This window comes from Watersipora subatra, chromosome 7 (genome assembly GCF_963576615.1).
Source record: "Watersipora subatra chromosome 7, tzWatSuba1.1, whole genome shotgun sequence".
Lineage (NCBI taxonomy): Eukaryota > Metazoa > Bryozoa > Gymnolaemata > Cheilostomatida > Watersiporidae > Watersipora > Watersipora subatra.
The window spans coordinates 38,098,453-38,115,446 of record NC_088714.1 but is presented as its reverse complement, the minus strand read 5'-3'; the positions used below and the strand labels follow the sequence as shown (position 1 = coordinate 38,115,446).

Below are 16,994 nucleotides of genomic sequence, written 5' to 3'. Positions count from 1 at the left end.
CACCTGTCACTCTTTTATTGCTTTGAAGAAGGGAAGTGGCCCAAAAGTTACCGTCATCCAATTTTATTTGTCTGTTAAAGGTTTCCTACAAAATTGTGTGTGAACTGGATGCGGAGGAGTCGAAATCTCAGGACAAGGGTTCGCAGTTTGTGATTTTTAAGTTGTTTTTGTTTATGTTGTTGCTTCATAAACCTTTCGTTAAGCTATAATCAGGTCAATGCCTATCCATCGTTTTTTTTGACGTCATCACCCTGTTTGGACATGCGCTCGTCCACGAAAAAACCGCCATTTTTGTAAAAAACGATCGTCATTTTTTTGATTAATGATATTTTTCGGTGTTGTTTTGATACTAAAATAAAAAATTTGCAAACAAAAGCCTTGTTTGTAATAATTAATTGCAGAAGCTTTGTGTGTTTAACGATAAAAGTTGTCCATAAAGATGGCAGGCAACGATGGAATGATGTCACAGAAAAACGAAGGATAGGTAACAGGTTTTCTGGACACTTACAAATTCTTGCAAGGAATCAAATTTAATTTAAACGTTCTCCGGTTATCCATTTTGGAGCTATCATTTCTTGTTAGGCAGCTTTTATATGTTATTGTGTAGTGATGGTCATTACATGCATTAACTGCTTACTTATCTGTGAATCTGACCTGTGATTGGATATCTTTTTGAATATGTAACATTACTTTTTGCTGTTCAACGACGCCATGCTACTTGGTTATAGCAGCATGGTTACTACTACTACTAGGTTACATGTATATTGTAGGTGCATGCTGTGACATCAACACTTGATGACTCAACGACAGGGCGAGTGGATTGGAGACAAGCTGAGAACATAACAAGCACCATCACTCTCTATAGGCAGCCAAGAGAAGAGCAGTTTGAAGATAAAGAATGGACATTTTTTGTTGAGTCCGTGAGTTTCATCCTTGCATCTCTAGTCACTCGGCCATTTTAGAAAATACATTGGAATACATTTCAGAAAATTTTCAGGAGAGTAAATCTGAATTATGCTTATATTTTTATTAGCACTTTTTGTCAGAGGTAGTTCTTCCCTGTCTTACCTTCAGCGCAATGATCACCAAAAGAGTCTAGACAAGCTGCATAAGCAGAACTGACACCAATTTTGTTTGACTCCTGATGGTACTGCTTGCTAGATATCCATTTTGTAACAAGCTGAATACACTACACTGCACATCTGTGAGAGACATGCATAATACACTATCCGTGAGAGAGTAGTTCTTACTCACTTCTAACTGTGCTAGCTTTTGCTGCTAAAATATTTTATAGGTCATTTTGATTCAAATAATTCAACTCTTTCTTTTGATGTAAGTTATTTGTAACTTTCGTTTGCCTTAAGATCTTAGCTGATTCCAAAATTGCACTTTTTTGCAACTCATTTGTCCTGATAGTTGCCAATATTTGGGTGAGCCACATTTGATGTGCAGGTGTTCTTGTACCCAATGGTCCAGTAACTACCGGAATTACACCTGTTCTCATATGCCAGCACTTTTCAATCTTCTCTCCCAGTGTGGGATATTTTCCACTTTTTCATTTTCTTTGCTGGCTATGTTGGAGACATTAGCTACTATATCTTTTATAGTAGCTATGTCTTGTTCTCCTTGTCCACCATTGCAATGTCTGACTAGTTTGCCAACACATACCTGATAGTCCGCTTGTAGCAGTCCCAGAGGAGCTTAGTCCTAGCCTCAGCCCAGACATTTTCGTTGACCTTTTCTGGGACTTCTCCCAGTCTTGTGGTTTATTGAGGCCGTAGACATCGCATAGACTTGGGCATATATATATATATATTTAAAAAATTGTTTCCTCACCCCGGATACCCCGTATGGGTGGTAAATTCTGCTCTAACTCGGGTCTCCTACCAGAGACCTGGAGTTTGAGCACTCGCCTCAAGATCTTAGCTGTTCCCAATAGCGCACTTTTCTGCAACTCACCTAAGTTGATTGTTGTTGGTATTTGGGCAAGCCACATTTTATGCGCCGGTGTTATTGCGCCCAGTGCCCCAATGACTACTGGGATTACAGTTGTTCTTACATTCCAGCATTTTTCAATCTCTTCTCCAAGAGGGAGATATTTCTCTACCTTTTCTTTTTCTTTGCTGGCTATATTGTAGTCATTGGGTACTGCTATATCTATTATAGTAGCCCTCTTGTTTTCCTTGTCTACCACCACTATATCTGGTTGGTTTGCTAGGACATGCTTGTCAGTTCGGATGTAGAAGTCCCAGAGGATCTTAGCCCGGTCATTTTCATTGACCTTACCAGGAGCTTCCCACCAGTGTTGTGGTTTATTAAGGCCATACTCATCACATAGACTTCTATACACAACACCTGCGACATGATTATGGCGCTCAGTGTATGCGTTTCCTGCTAGCTGCTTGCATCCACTGATGATGTGTTGGATGGTCTCAGGTGCATCTTTGCACAGTCTGCATCTAGGATCGTCTCTAGTGTGATAGATTTTCGTTTGGAGTTGCCTTGTTGGGAGCACTTGCTCCTCGGCTGCCATGATTAGCGACTCTGTATTGGCCGTTAGGTTTCCTTTGTTCAGCCACATATATGTCTGGTGAAGATCGCCAACCTTAGATATTTGTTGGTGGTAAGCACCATGAAGAGGTTTCGTGTGCCAGTCAATTTCCTCATCAGCAGGGTGTAGGTCTGTTGTAAGAGCAGCGGATTGAAATTCAGCTAGCAACTTATCTGAAATAGCCATGGAGGCTGCATATGCTTTGATGCTTTGCTCCTCCTCTTTCACTGTCTGCTGTACATTTTTGAGTCCCCTACCGCCATCTTTCCTATCAAGATCCAATCTAGTAGTATCAGATTTTGGGTGAAGTGCTCCATGCATGGTCAGCAGTTTACGAGTTGCTATATCTGTTTCTTTGATGGCTTCCTCAGTCGACTTTATTATTCCTGCTGGATATCTTATTACTGGCAGTGCGTAGGTATTTATTGCCATGACTTGGTTCTTGGCATTTAGCTGGCTCCGTAAGACCTGCCGAAGGTGTTTCTTATATTCGGTAATGGCTTTGTGACGTACCTCGGCTTCGTGGTTGATGTTGCTTTGCATAATCCCCAAGTACTTGTACCCTTCTTCTATATCTTTGATGGTACCATTTGGCATTCTTAGGCCATCTGTGAGCATAGAATGGCCTTTCTTAAGAATTAGCTTTCCACATTTCTCAATACCGAAGGTCATTCCGATGTCCTTGCTGTATACCTGAGTGAGGTGTATTAGCGAATCAATGTCCCTTTCTTTGTTAGCGTACAGCTTGATGTCATCCATGTAGAAGAGGTGGTTTATCTTGGTGCCACTCTTAAACTGGTACCCATATTGAGTCTCCTCCAGCATATTGCTTAGAGGGTTTAGGTATATGCAGAAGAGCAATAAGGAGCAGAGGTGATAAGGAGTCACCTTGATAGATGCCTCGCTTAATTTTGACACTCGCCAGCTTTTTGCCATTAGCCTCCAGTTCCGTCTTCTATTTGGTCATTGACATCTTGATGAATGCCACAAGAGCAGAGTGAACATTGTACATACTGAGGCACTCAAGTATCCATCTATGGGGAATTGAGTCATAGGCCTTTTTGTAGTCAATCCAAGCCATGGCAAGATTGGTTTGCCTTTTCCTGCTGTCTTGACAGACCGTTCGATCCACCAGTAACTGATGTTTAGCTCCTCGGGTGTTGCGCCCAATTCTTTTTTGATCACTGGTCATATAGTGACTCATGTGCTCTTCCAGTTTGTCTGCAACTATTCTTGAGAGCAGTTTCCAAGTGGTGGGCAAGCAAGTTATTGGTCGATAGTTTTTGGGAATCGGCCCCTGCTTTGGATATTTTATCAGAAGTACAGTTCGTCCTTTGGTCAGCCATTCTGGATGGTCACCTTGTTCTATTAGGCATTCCATCTGCTTAGCCATTCTAGTGTGAAGTGATGTCAATTTTTTCAACCAGAAGGCTTGAATCATGTCATGGCCAGGTGCTGCCCAGTTCTTCATACGCTGCACTCTGCACTTGATGTCCCCTTTGCTGATGGTGAGTCGTTGCAGAGCCACAGTGTGTTGATGGCTCTCTTTAAGCCTCTTCAGCCAATTTGCAGTGGTGTTATGAGTAGTCTCTTTCTCCCAAAAGTCCTTCCAGAACTTTGAAGTGCGAGATTGGGGAGGCTCAGACATTGGCCTCTGCAGTTCACCTTTGAACTGGGAATACACTTTAGATGGATTATTGATGAACAGTTTGTTCATTCTCTTGTTATCCCGCTCTTTGGTGTACCGCTTCAGTCGTGCCGAGAGTGCTACTAGCTGCTGTTTGGCAGATTCTAGAGCTTCTATTGTGGCTTCCCTTTTTGGATGCTCCAAACTGTGGTTAGATCTCTCACTCAGCCTACTAAATTTCTTGTGCAAGTCCTTGATCTTATTTTGTAGCCTCAGCTGCCAGGATGGAATGGCTTAAAGCCTTGTTGGCAGTGGCTTAATATCCATCTCCTCCAAGATGACGGTTGCTGTACTGTAGATTAAAGCATTAGTCTCACTGATTGATTCAGTTGAGATCGACTCCAGTGCCATGTTAATGTCTTCTAACAGCTTCTTAGGTATGGCCTTGCTAACTCTTCGTAGTGGTACCCTGCTTCCATAATCATTAGCAGCTGACAACTTGTTGATGATATTTTCCGCAAGCTCTCTCACCCTTGGGTCAAGGTCCAAGTGCATGTCTTCTTCAACCTGTGAGTCAACACATAATCGTGTATGCGTGACAGTGTGTGTTGACATGCACTCCTTGTTGGTTGAGGTTACTTGGGTGAACTGTTCCCTAATTTCATCTACCTCAAGTTCCGATATGAGGTGCCGCTTGATTATGTTACTCCTCTGAGCTACAAGTTGCTTAGCGGTTAGTGGCAATTCAGGGCGCATGTTTATCCACAGTTGACGCATCCTTCCCATGTAGCCCCACTTTTGAGGTTCACTCATAAAGTAGCACTGCATAAGGTCCGTGTTATCAGTCCGAGTCCATTTAATCCGTTTTGAACCAGTAGTCCATTTTTCACTGCCTTGTCCTGGTTCAGCTACAGGCAGCGCGGACCTTGTTTGACCGGGCGACGTCCGAGCCGGCATGGCTTTGGTTATTGCACTCATCATAGAGGTTGTAGACGTTATACAAGCAAGGGTCTTGTCTAAGGACCACCAGAAAAGTGCAGTTGTTGGGGTTTGAACCGAGGACCTAATGATCATATATATATATATATATACATGTATATATAGATGTAATAAATTTTTTTTTTTTTGAGGAAACAATTTATTGTATCTATACTATATATATATATAGTCCCTGTCCTCTGGGACTTCTACATCCAAACTGACAAGCATGTCCTAGCAAACCAACCAGATATAGTGGTGGTAGACAAGGAAAACAAGAGGGCTACTATAATAGATATAGCAGTACCCAATGACTACAATATAGCCAGCAAAGAAAAAGAAAAGGTGGAGAAATATCTCCCTCTTGGAGAAGAGATTGAAAAATGCTGGAATGTAAGAACAACTGTAATCCCAGTAGTCATTGGGGCACTGGGCGCAATAACACCAGCGCATAAAATGTGGCTTGCCCAAATACCAACAACAATCAACTTAGGTGAGTTGCAGAAAAGTGCGCTATTGGGAACAGCTAAGATCTTGAGGCGAGTGCTCAAACTCCCAGGTCTCTGGTAGGAGACCCGAGTTAGAGCAGAATTTACCACCCATACGGGGTATCCGGGGTTAGGAAACAATTTTTTATATACATATATATAGTATTATAAAGTTTAAATGTCTTCTGTTTTTTGTTTCTAGCTACGGCCAGTTTCATGCGTTTGCATTCTTCAGGCTTTATTGGCATATATACATAGTAAAATGTTGTTAGGTTGATGATAGTGGAAAAAAAAAAGCGATAGCGACCCACAAGCTAAATATGAAAGATTATGTGACAGTGTCACCGGCATGCCGCCACATTGAATTGGACATGAAAGCTAGCACAGAGAAATACTCATATATAAAGTTGGCATTTACTATGAAATGTACACTTGTCAAGGAAGGTCTTGCTACGTAAGTAACTGATCAGGTACAGCAATAAAAGATTAGAAATGTTACCGTTACCTGGTGAATCGTGTTACCTGGTTGACCTGGTGAAACTTGTTACCCGGTTGACCTGGTGAAACTTGTTACCTGGTTGACCTGGTGAAACTTGTTACCTGGTTGACCTGGTAAAACTTGTTACCTGGTTGACCTGGTGAAACTTGTTACCCGGTTGACCTGGTGAAACTTGTTACCCGGTTGACCTGTTGAAACTTGTTACCTGGTTGACCTGGTAAAACTTGTTACCCGGTTGACCTGGTGAAACTGGTTATCTGGTTGACCTGGTGAAACTTGTTACCTGGTTGACCTGGTGAAACTTGTTACCCGGTTGACCTGGTGAAACTTGTTACCTGGTTGACCTGGTGAAACTTGTTACCTGGTTGACCTGGTAAAACTCGTTACCCGGTTGACCTGGTGAAACTCGTTACCTGGTTGACCTGGTGAAACTTGTTACCTGGTTGACCTGGTGAAACTTGTTACCTGGTTGACCTGGTAAAACTTGTTACCTGGTTGACCTGGTGAAACTTGTTACCTGGTTGACCTGGTAAAACTTGTTACCTGGTTGACCTGGTAAAACTTGTTACCTGGTTGACCTGGTGAAACTTGTTACCTGGTTGACCTGGTGAAACTTGTTACCTGGTTGACCTGGTGAAACTTGTTACCTGGTTGACCTGGTAAAACTTGTTACCCGGTTGACCTGGCGAAACTGGTTACCTGGTTGACCTGGTGAAACTTGTTACCCGGTTGACCTGGTGAAACTTGTTACCTGGTTGACCTGGTGAAACTTGTTACCCGGTTGACCTGGTGAAACTTGTTACCTGGTTGACCTGGTAAAACTTGTTACCTGGTTGACCTGGTGAAACTTGTTACCCGGTTGACCTGGTGAAACTTGTTACCTGGTTGACCTGGTGAAACTTGTTACCCGGTTGACCTGGTGAAACTTGTTACCCGGTTGACCTGGTGAAACTGCCATTTCTATCATTTGTTCTCTTTCAACTACTTACATTTCCTTTTATCATTTCGATTTCTGAGTGTCAGTAACTGTGTCAGTAACGATTTACAGTCAGTAACTGTTACTACTCTAGTGTCATAAACATAGTGTTTACAGTCAGTAACTGTTACTACTCTAGTGTCATAAACATAGTGTTTACAGTCAGTAACTGTTACTACTCTAGTGTCATAAACATAGTGTTTACAGTCAGTAACTGTTACTACTCTAGTGTCATAAACATAGTGTTTACAGTCAGTATCTGTTACTACTCTAGTGTCATAAACATAGTGTTTACAGTCAGTAACTTTTACTACTCTAGTGTCATAAACAGTGTTTACAGTCAGTAACTGTTACTACTCTAGTGTCATAAACATAGCGTTTACAGTCAGTATCTGTGACTACTTTAGTCTCATAAACATAGTGTTTACAGTCAGTAACTGTTACTACTCTAGTGTCATAAACATAGTGTTTACAGTCAGTATCTGTTACTACTCTAGTGTCATAAACATAGTGTTTACAGTCAGTATCTGTTACTACTCTAGTGTCATAAACATAGTGTTTGCAGTCAGTAACTGTTACTACTCCAGTGTCATAAACATAGTGTTTACAGTCAGTATCTGTTACTACTCTAGTGTCATAAACGTAGTGTTTACAGTCAGTAACTGTTACTACTCCAGTGTCATAAAAGTAGAGTTCACAGTGGTAACTGTTCCTACTTTTCACCTTCCTCTCTGTACATTCAATTAATATCTACATTAAACATTTCTATTTTTTAGAATGTTGTCATACTATTCATATTTTAGTTATCCCCGCTCAGTAGATAAGCTACCACTCTGCAAATGTTTAATTTATTGGTTAAAGGTTGACTTGCAACAAAATTCACATTACAGATATTTGGTAATAAAATATTCACCATGTCTTACTCTGTTATGTTGTAGGTGCAAAATATATGGAAATGTGATTACACGCTCTTAAAAAGCTGAAAAACGAAAAGCCGCCGTAGATTGGAATCAGTTTATTCCTCTGTCGTAGTCATTACATTGGTTATTGTTTTGTCATGTGATGTTCTCACGTGAATTGAAAGGCCAATAAAAGGCTCAATATGAAACTTCTCATCGCCTTAGTTTATGACAAACACTTCGGGTTTTACCAAAGACCCCGTATCAAATATAGATGCTCGCTACTTTACAGTTTTGTTTCGGCTTCGTCTAATCGTTTAGTCGTAATCTGATCATGTGACCCATCTTTTGTGATTAATTTTCGCAGCATTTTTCGATTATCACAGGTGACCAACAGGCTCGTCATGTTTATCAGACAATGATATGTACTCTTTCGAGCTAAGGTTAAAAAATGAAACGAATTTTTACGGTAAGTTATAGGATATCAGTGCTGAAAGTGACAGCATTACAATGACGATAAAACAAACGCGTAAGAACAATAGACATGGTTTTATTGAATGCGTTAAGTATATTTGTGAAAATATTTCGATGAATGAGGTTGCATGAAAGTGTAAACAGAAACCATCTCACACAACTACGTTCCATTTGAGCAGTTTTAGAAAGGGAATCCAATCTACGGCGGTCTCGTGATGGCTGCGATTAACTGTTCGTTGTTTAGCTTTCAAAGGCTTCTAATCACATTTCCACATATTTTGCACCTACAACACAGCAAAGTAAGACATAGTGAATCTTTTATACCAAATAACTGTAATGTGAATTTTGTTGCATGTCAACCTTTACCTTAGAATTACTCCATAAGAGCTTGTTGTCTTCAGTTTACTTGAGGTATTTTTCTGTAAAATGTACCCCCCTTTTCTGAAGGCGTTTCAAGTCATTTTACCAATTGTGGTATTGGCCATTACACGCTCTCTAGTATGTGTACATCATGCTCACTATTCTGTGTACAATACGTAGATTATGCAGACTCGCTGTAAAATTTGTCTCCTTTTTTGTGATGATGTTATTTTAGTATCATTGATACATTTCTTGACCACTTCTGGCTTACTGTTATTTGTTGATTTCAATATTTGTTTTAAATTGTAGGCTTTTTTTTATGTGATCGTATTTATCAAGTTATGATATATATAATGTATAATTTTGTGTGATCGGATTTATCAAGTTATGATATATATAACGTATAATTTTATGTGATCGTATTTATCAAGTTATGATATATATAACATATAATTTTATGTGATCGTATTTATCAAGTTATGATATATATAACGTATAATTTTATGTGATCGTATTTATCAGGTTATGTGTTATGTTCCGGTATGAATAATAGCACAAGATGTGGTTTATTCACTCTCATAGTATGTATTGCATTAACATGTAGAGACAACAAGGAAAGTGTAACAGTAATAAATGTTACCTGTATGAATAATAGCACAAGATGTGGTTTATTCACTCATAGTATGTATTGCACTGTTGCCTTCCAGACCTATTTATATAAGCCTGAGCTATGGCTATGTAATAAATAGCTAAACAAAAGCATCACTTGTATTAGAATATTTAGCTATATTAGAATAGATAGCGCAAAGTTAGCTTGACTTAAGCTTTATGATGGCAATCTAACACCTCCTCACTAGTCTGGAGATAATATGAACAGACGAAACGTTATGGATAAAATTATGTTTGCTGTCTCCTTCTAGATGATCTACGTGGATTATCTGGTCCATAATCACTGTGTAGAGGATGTCTAGGATTTGGTCTCTTTGGTTGACGCACTGGTTCTTCGGGAGGTACCGGGATAGGTAGCCTGTCACTATTTTTATCTGATGTTTGAAATATATCTCCAGGGTGTAGGTCTTCTTCTGTGCTAAATCTAGGTTGTAGTTGTTCTACATGTCTCCTCCATGTAGGTCCGCGTGGCCATACTCTAACATTAACACTTCGCTGGCCATAGACTTTAGTCACTAATGCTGGAACCTATCGAGGCTGATTAGATCTTCTAGGGCCACAGTATAACGCATAGCATGGATCTCCAGCTTGATAGCTGTGAATCTTGTTTACTGTGTCATTCAGAAGCTGTGTATTTTTAGATTGTTTTCTTTGAGCTGAATGGGCTGGTGATGGAATAATTGTGTCAATTTTGCATCGGATTTGCTTTCCGTGTAGCAGTTGGCTTGGTGAATATCCAGTCTCTAAAGGTGTTCTTCTATAATGCATCAGGAATTCTAATAATGCTGCATTAGGTGGTAGGGTAGACTTCCTCAAAGCTTGTTTAAATGATTGCACCATTCTCTCAGCAGCTCCATTTGTTGCAGGATGATAAGAAGCTTCTGATAAATGTGTAATTCCTCTTTCTTTGCACCACTGTTGAAACTCTTCCGATTTAAAGGTAGTAGCATTGTATGTAACTTATGTGTGTGGATAGCCAAAGTGTGAAAAATCTTGTTCTAAAAGATCAGTAGTTGATTTTGTCGATGTAGAACTGGTCCTGTGAATGCAAGGATATTTAGTGTAAGCATCTGTGAGAACTAGCCAGTTACTTCCCATAAAGTTGATAGCATGATTTAAGTGTAAACGACTCCATGGTTTCTCTGGTAGCATCCACGGATGTACAGGATACTTTGAAGGTAGTCTCTGATTTTCAGCACACGATGTACACTTGCTTGTCTCCGCAATGTCAGCATCCATTCTAGGCCAGTATACTGCTGTGCGTGCTAGCTGCTTCATCCTTTGTATCCCAAAATGTCCGAGATGCAATATCTTCAGTACTTCTTTTTGTAAGCTGGTAGGAATTACTACTCTGTTTCCATAGAGTAGACAACCATTACACACAGATAGTGAGTTTTCTAACTTTTTAAATTCTTTGATTTCAGAAGTAGCTGAAGTTGCTTCCTCTCGATGTGGCCTTCCTTCTGTTGTATATCTCATGACTGTAGAGATAACAATGTCTTTAGAAGATTCCTTGACTATTACTCCTGGATCTGTAGGGTTAAGTTGAGCTCCAATAGTTTTAATAGTGCAAATGGTGTCTACGTCAGCATCGTCTTCCTCTCTGTCAAACTCAACATCTGGTCCAACAGGTAGCCGACTAAGAGCATCTGCATTCCCATGTTTGTTAGTCTTTCTATATTCAATTTCATATTCATATTGACTGAGTAAGAGAGCCCATCTTGCTAATCGGTTAGCAGCAAGTGCAGGAGTTCCTTTGTTAGGTGCAAACATAGATGTCCATGCTCGATGGTCAGTAACGATGGTGAATTTTCTGCCATAGAGAAATTGGTGAAACATCTTCAACGCAAATATGATAGCTAGTGCCTCTTTTTGAATCTGACCATATTTTCTTTGGGTCGCCGTCAATGTTTCAGAAGCACGCATAATAGGTCTTTCACTATTATCCTCATATCTGTGAAATAAGACAGCTCCAATTCCTTTTTTGGAAGCATCACATGCTATTCCTATAGGCAGCTTCGAGTTTAAATGTGTAAGAACTGTGTCAGCAGTCAGCAGTTGCTTTAGTTGAAGAAAACTGGTTTCCTGTTCTGCACTCCACTTCTACTGCACATTTTTTCTAGTTAGCTGATGCAATGGTTCTGTAATCACGGATAGGTTAGGTAGGAATTTGCTGTAGAACTGTACTGATCCAAGGAATGAACGTAAACTGTTTATGTTAGTAGGTGCAGGCATCTGTTTAACAGCATCTGCTTTTAATCCTTTAGAAATTCCTTTTGCTGAAAGGTTATGACCAAGATATTCTACCGAGGGTTGAGCAAAATGGCATTTTTCTTTACGACATCGTAAACCTTTCTCATTCAGTCTTGCAAGTAGTTGTCGCAAATTCTGTAAATGACTTGTAGCATCAGTACCACTAACCAGTATATCATCTAAATATACAGCTACCCCTGGTAGATCAGCTGTCAACTGTTCCATTATCTCCTGAAAATATCCAGGTGCTGAACTGATTCCAAACGGAAGTCTCATCTGTAGTAGTACTCCTTTTTTAGTGCTAAGAGCAAGCTTTTTCTGACTGTTTGGACCCAGGGGATTTGGTTGTATGCATCAGCTAGATCAATTTTAGTATATCCGTATCCTCCTCTTAACTTGCTCATCAGGTCGCCGGGTAGAGGTACATGTATTAGCTGTTGGTGAGTCTCTAATTGTGGATTGACTGTTTGCGAGTAGTCTCCACATACTCTGATCGATTTTTGATGGCTGTTAGAAAGTTGCGCTTTCCTGACCGGAACTACAAGCGTACCATATTGATTAGACTGTACTGGTTTCCAAATTCCTCTTTGAATTTCAGTTTTGTAGGCTAGATTTAATTCATCTTGAATAGCAAATGGCACAGGTCGAGCTTTATGAAACACTGGTTTTGCATCTGCTTTGAATCTTATTTCTAGCTCGTAATCCTTTAGACAGCCTAGATCGTTGTTAAATAGATCAGGAAATTCATTGCAGAGTTGCTCGCAAGATTGTTGTAGACTTTTGTCAGCTGTTTCCTGGTCTACTACTTTACAAGTCGTAGTAGTTTGTTGACTGAGCAGGTTGTCTATTGATATCCCCAATAGTTTGATTGCTCCTCTTCCTATCAGGTTGAGATTTGGAACCCGGCTAACTACGAAGTTTAAAGCAATATGATTTCCCTTTACGGTTTTAGTATTCAGCCGGCACTGTCCAATTACTTCAATCGGATGTTTTGAAGCAGATTCGTAGTTTGTCGTTGTTGTAGAAAGTACAGGTTTTCCAAGTTTACACCAGACTTCCTCAGTGATGAAGTTGTCACAGGCTCCTGTATCTAACTCCATCTCTACTATCTGTTCCTTTATCTCAATACTCTTTTGAAGTTGTTCCAAATACGATCACATCAAATTTTACGTTATATACATCATAACTTGATAAATACGATCACATAAAATTATACGTTATGTATATCATAACTTGATAAATACGATCACATAAAATTATACGTTATATATATATCATAACTTGATAAATACGATCACATAAAATTATACGTTATATATATCATAACTTGATAAATACGATCACATAAAATTATACGTTATATAAATCATACCTTGATAAATACGATCACATAAAATTATACGTTATATATATCATAACTTGATAAATACGATCACATAAAATTAGTTATCAGTTATTAGTTAGCATATCATAATGTTAGATTGCCATCATAAAGCTTATGTCAAGCTAACTTTGCGCTATCTATTCTAATATAGCTAAATATTCTAATACGAGTAATGCTTTTGTTTAGCTATTTATTACATAGCCATAGCTCAGGCTTATATAAGTTAGGTCTGGAAGGCAACAGTGCAATACATACTATGAGTGAATAAACCACATATTGTGCTATTATTCATACAGGAACATAACAGAAGTTATTGGCGACAAGGATGGGATATTCTTGAGCAGTACAACTGAGATTCTTACAAAAATATAACCCGGAACCTATACAGCATTCTCAGTGTATACAAGTTATGATATATATAACGTATAATTTTATGTGATCGTATTTATCAAGTTATGATATATATAACGTATAATTTTATGTGATCGTATTTATCAAGTTATGATATATATAATGTATAATTTTATGTGATCGTATTTATCAAGTTATGATATATATAACGTATAATTTTATGTGATCATATTTATCAAGTTATGATATATATAACGTATAATTTTATGTGATCGTATTTATCAAGGTATGATTTATATAACGTATAATTTTATGTGATCGTATTTATCAAGTTATGATATATATAACGTATAATTTTGTGATCGTATTTATCAAGGTATGATTTATATAACGTATAATTTTATGTGATCGTATTTATCAAGTTATGATATATATAACGTATAATTTTATGTGACCGTATTTATCAAGTTATGATATATATATAACGTATAATTTTATGTGATCGTATTTATCAAGTTATGATATATATAACATATAATTTTATGTGATCGTATTTATCAAGTTATGATATATATAACGTATACTTTTATGTGATCGTATTTATCAAGTTATGATATATACAACGTATAATAAGATACTCAGTTATAATGTAAGTCACCGAACGCCTGAGCGGTTTCAAAGACTGGCCGATTATCTCACAATCTTTTCATCTTGGCATTCCGTACCTACACCGTACAACCTATTCAAGTATTGAAATTTTTTGAACATCGTTTGGAATGGTTGTTATGTATATGTTACTAGCGACGATGATATGGTATCCCTGGCATCGCTCATGAGCTCGGACTCACAAGGAGGTGCTGATCTCGCTGATATAGGCAATATGGCCGACTTTGAAGGAATGGACACTCATGTCGACTCTTTCTCTTCTTTTACTGCTCAGATGGGATCTTTCCTCGGTAAATCTATTCGCAGCTTTAACTTGAATTGAGTGTTATCACCATGACTGCTGCAAACATTCTATATGACTATCAACTCTATCACTCAACCAATCACATTAACTCTAGTCTGTATTGTGTTCTTGTTATCTGCCACATGCTTGGACATTTCTTGTGTTGCAGAGATGGCCGAGAAGAGCTCTATCTCAGATGTAGTCAGCATGAAGTCATCAGATGGCCTTATAGCACCGGGGCAGCTTAAGATGTACATTGGTAAGTGTGTGTTACTATGTTAAGTTCACTATATGGTTTACTTACTCCGATATGTATTGATGTTCATATCATTCGTTTTTTCGTGATGTCATTCTATCGTTGTCTGCCATCTTTATGGACAACTTTTATCGTTAAAAACACGAAGCTTCTGCAATTAACTATTGTAAACAATGCTTTTGCTTGCAAATTTTTTATTTTAGTATCAAAACAACGCCGAAAAATACTATTATTCAGGAGAATTACGATCGTTTTCTACAAAGATGGCGGCTTTTTCGTGGACGAGCGCATGTGCAAACAGGGTGATGACGTCAAATAAAACGATGGATTGGTGATGTGATGTTGATGAACATTGTTGATGTGATGTTGATGAACAATGTTGATGTGATGTTGATAACATTGTTGATGTGATGTTGATGAACATTGTTGATGTGATGTTGATGTGATGTTGATGAACATTGTTGATGTGATGTTGATGTGATGTTGATGAGTAGTATTGATGTTCACATTGTTGATGAACATTGTTGATGTGATGTTGATGAGTAGTATTGATGTTCACATTGTTGATGAACATTGTTGATGTGATGTTGATGTGATGTTGATGTGATGTTGATGAACATTGTTGATGTGATGTTGATGTGATGTTGATGAGTAGTATTGATGTTCACATTGTTGATGAACATTGTTGATGTGATGTTGATGAGTAGTATTGATGTTCACATTGTTGATGAACATTGTTGATGTGATGTTGATGTGATGTTGATGAACATTGTTGATGTGATGTTGATGTGATGTTGATGAGTAGTATTGATGTTCACATTGTTGATGAACATTGTTGATGTGATGTTGATGAGTAGTATTTATGTTCACATTGTTGATGAACATTGTTGATGTGATGTTGATGTGATGTTGATGAAAATTGTTGATGTGATGTTGATGAATAGTATTGATGCTCTCATTGTTGTTGTGATGTTGATGTGATGTTGATGAATAGGATTGATGCTCACATTGTTGATGTGATGTTGATGAACATTGTTGATGTGATGTTGATTAACAGTGTTGATGTTATGTTGATGTGATGTTGATGAATAGTATTGATGCTCACAGTGTTGATGTGATATTGATGAACATTGTTGATGTGATGTTGATGAACAGTGTTGATGTTCACATTGTTGCACTCAATTTGATTCTCTACTCCATTTCTAAATAGTTTGTGCTGCCTTTTGAAGTGATTACCGGTTTGCCAAAGGTTGCATTTTTCTAAAGTTCAAATACTCTGGAAATCCTAAAATCGTTCGCTTTCGATGTTCTATGAACAAGTCATGAATTTTCTATTATTGCAGGAACACCCCCTTCCTCTCCACCTGTACAGCGTAGACTATCAGAGACTATTGAGGTTAACCCTCAACGTAGACAATCAGAGACAAGCACCCCTCTTGCTCAGCATAGGGTAGCAACAGATGGCTTGCCTTCCAGTTCTTTGTCAGATCGCTTTTCGCCTTCTGAACTTGATAGAAAGGGGTTTGCTAACAGCACCCTATCGAAGGAAAAGATAGCTATTGTAAATATATAAGTAACAAAAATTTAATTATTTTAGTCACATGTACTAGCCTCCTGTTTGGTCTTACAAGGTATTAATAGATAATGCTAGCCACTACAAAGTTGTGGTAGACACTACAAAGTAGTGCTAGGTTGTATCTAATACTACTATCTACTATTAAGTACTGCTAGGTACTATCAAGTACTGCTAGGGCCTCTCAAGTACTACTAGGTACTATCAGGTATTGCTAGGTACTGCTAGGTCCTATCAAGTACTGCTAGGGCCTATCAAGTACTGCTAGGGCCTATCAAGTACTGCTAGAACCTATCAAGTACTGTTAGATACTAACAAATACTACTAGGTCCTATCAAGTACTACTAGGTACTATCAGGTACTACTAAGTCCTATAAAGTACTACTAGGTACTATCAGGTACTATCAGGTACTGCTAGGTCCTATCAAGTACTGCTAGGTCCTATCAAGTACTGCTAGGGCCTATCAAGTACTGCTAGGGCCTATCAAGTACTGCTAGGGCCTATCAAGTACTGCTAGGACCTATCAAGTACTGCTAGGACCTATCAAGTACTGTTAGGTACTAACAGGTACTGGTAGGTCCTATCAAGTACTGGTAGGTCCTATCAAGTACTGGTAGGTCCTATCAAGTACTGGTAGGTCCTATCAAGTACTGGTAGGTCCTATCAAGTACTGGTAGGTCCTATCAAGTACTGGTAGGTCCTATCA

General features: G+C 38.6%; 1 protein-coding gene across 4 annotated transcripts in view; it reads left to right on the top strand.

Annotated features, from left to right (window-relative positions):
* LOC137399711 (EH domain-binding protein 1-like) overlaps nucleotides 1-16,994 on the top strand; it is an 83,578-nt gene that overhangs the window by 8,052 nt on the left and 58,532 nt on the right. For 3 of the 4 annotated variants that reach the window (XM_068085915.1, XM_068085914.1, XM_068085913.1), the window contains exons 3-8: nucleotides 81-138; nucleotides 771-920; nucleotides 5,917-6,098; nucleotides 14,311-14,465; nucleotides 14,628-14,717; nucleotides 16,058-16,275. In XM_068085915.1, coding sequence (XP_067942016.1) covers nucleotides 81-138; nucleotides 771-920; nucleotides 5,917-6,098; nucleotides 14,311-14,465; nucleotides 14,628-14,717; nucleotides 16,058-16,275 — 853 coding nt within the window. Of the gene's footprint in view, nucleotides 1-80; nucleotides 146-770; nucleotides 921-5,916; nucleotides 6,099-14,310; nucleotides 14,466-14,627; nucleotides 14,718-16,057; nucleotides 16,276-16,994 lie in introns of those variants that run through there. The other variant, XM_068085917.1, reaches the window with a different exon arrangement.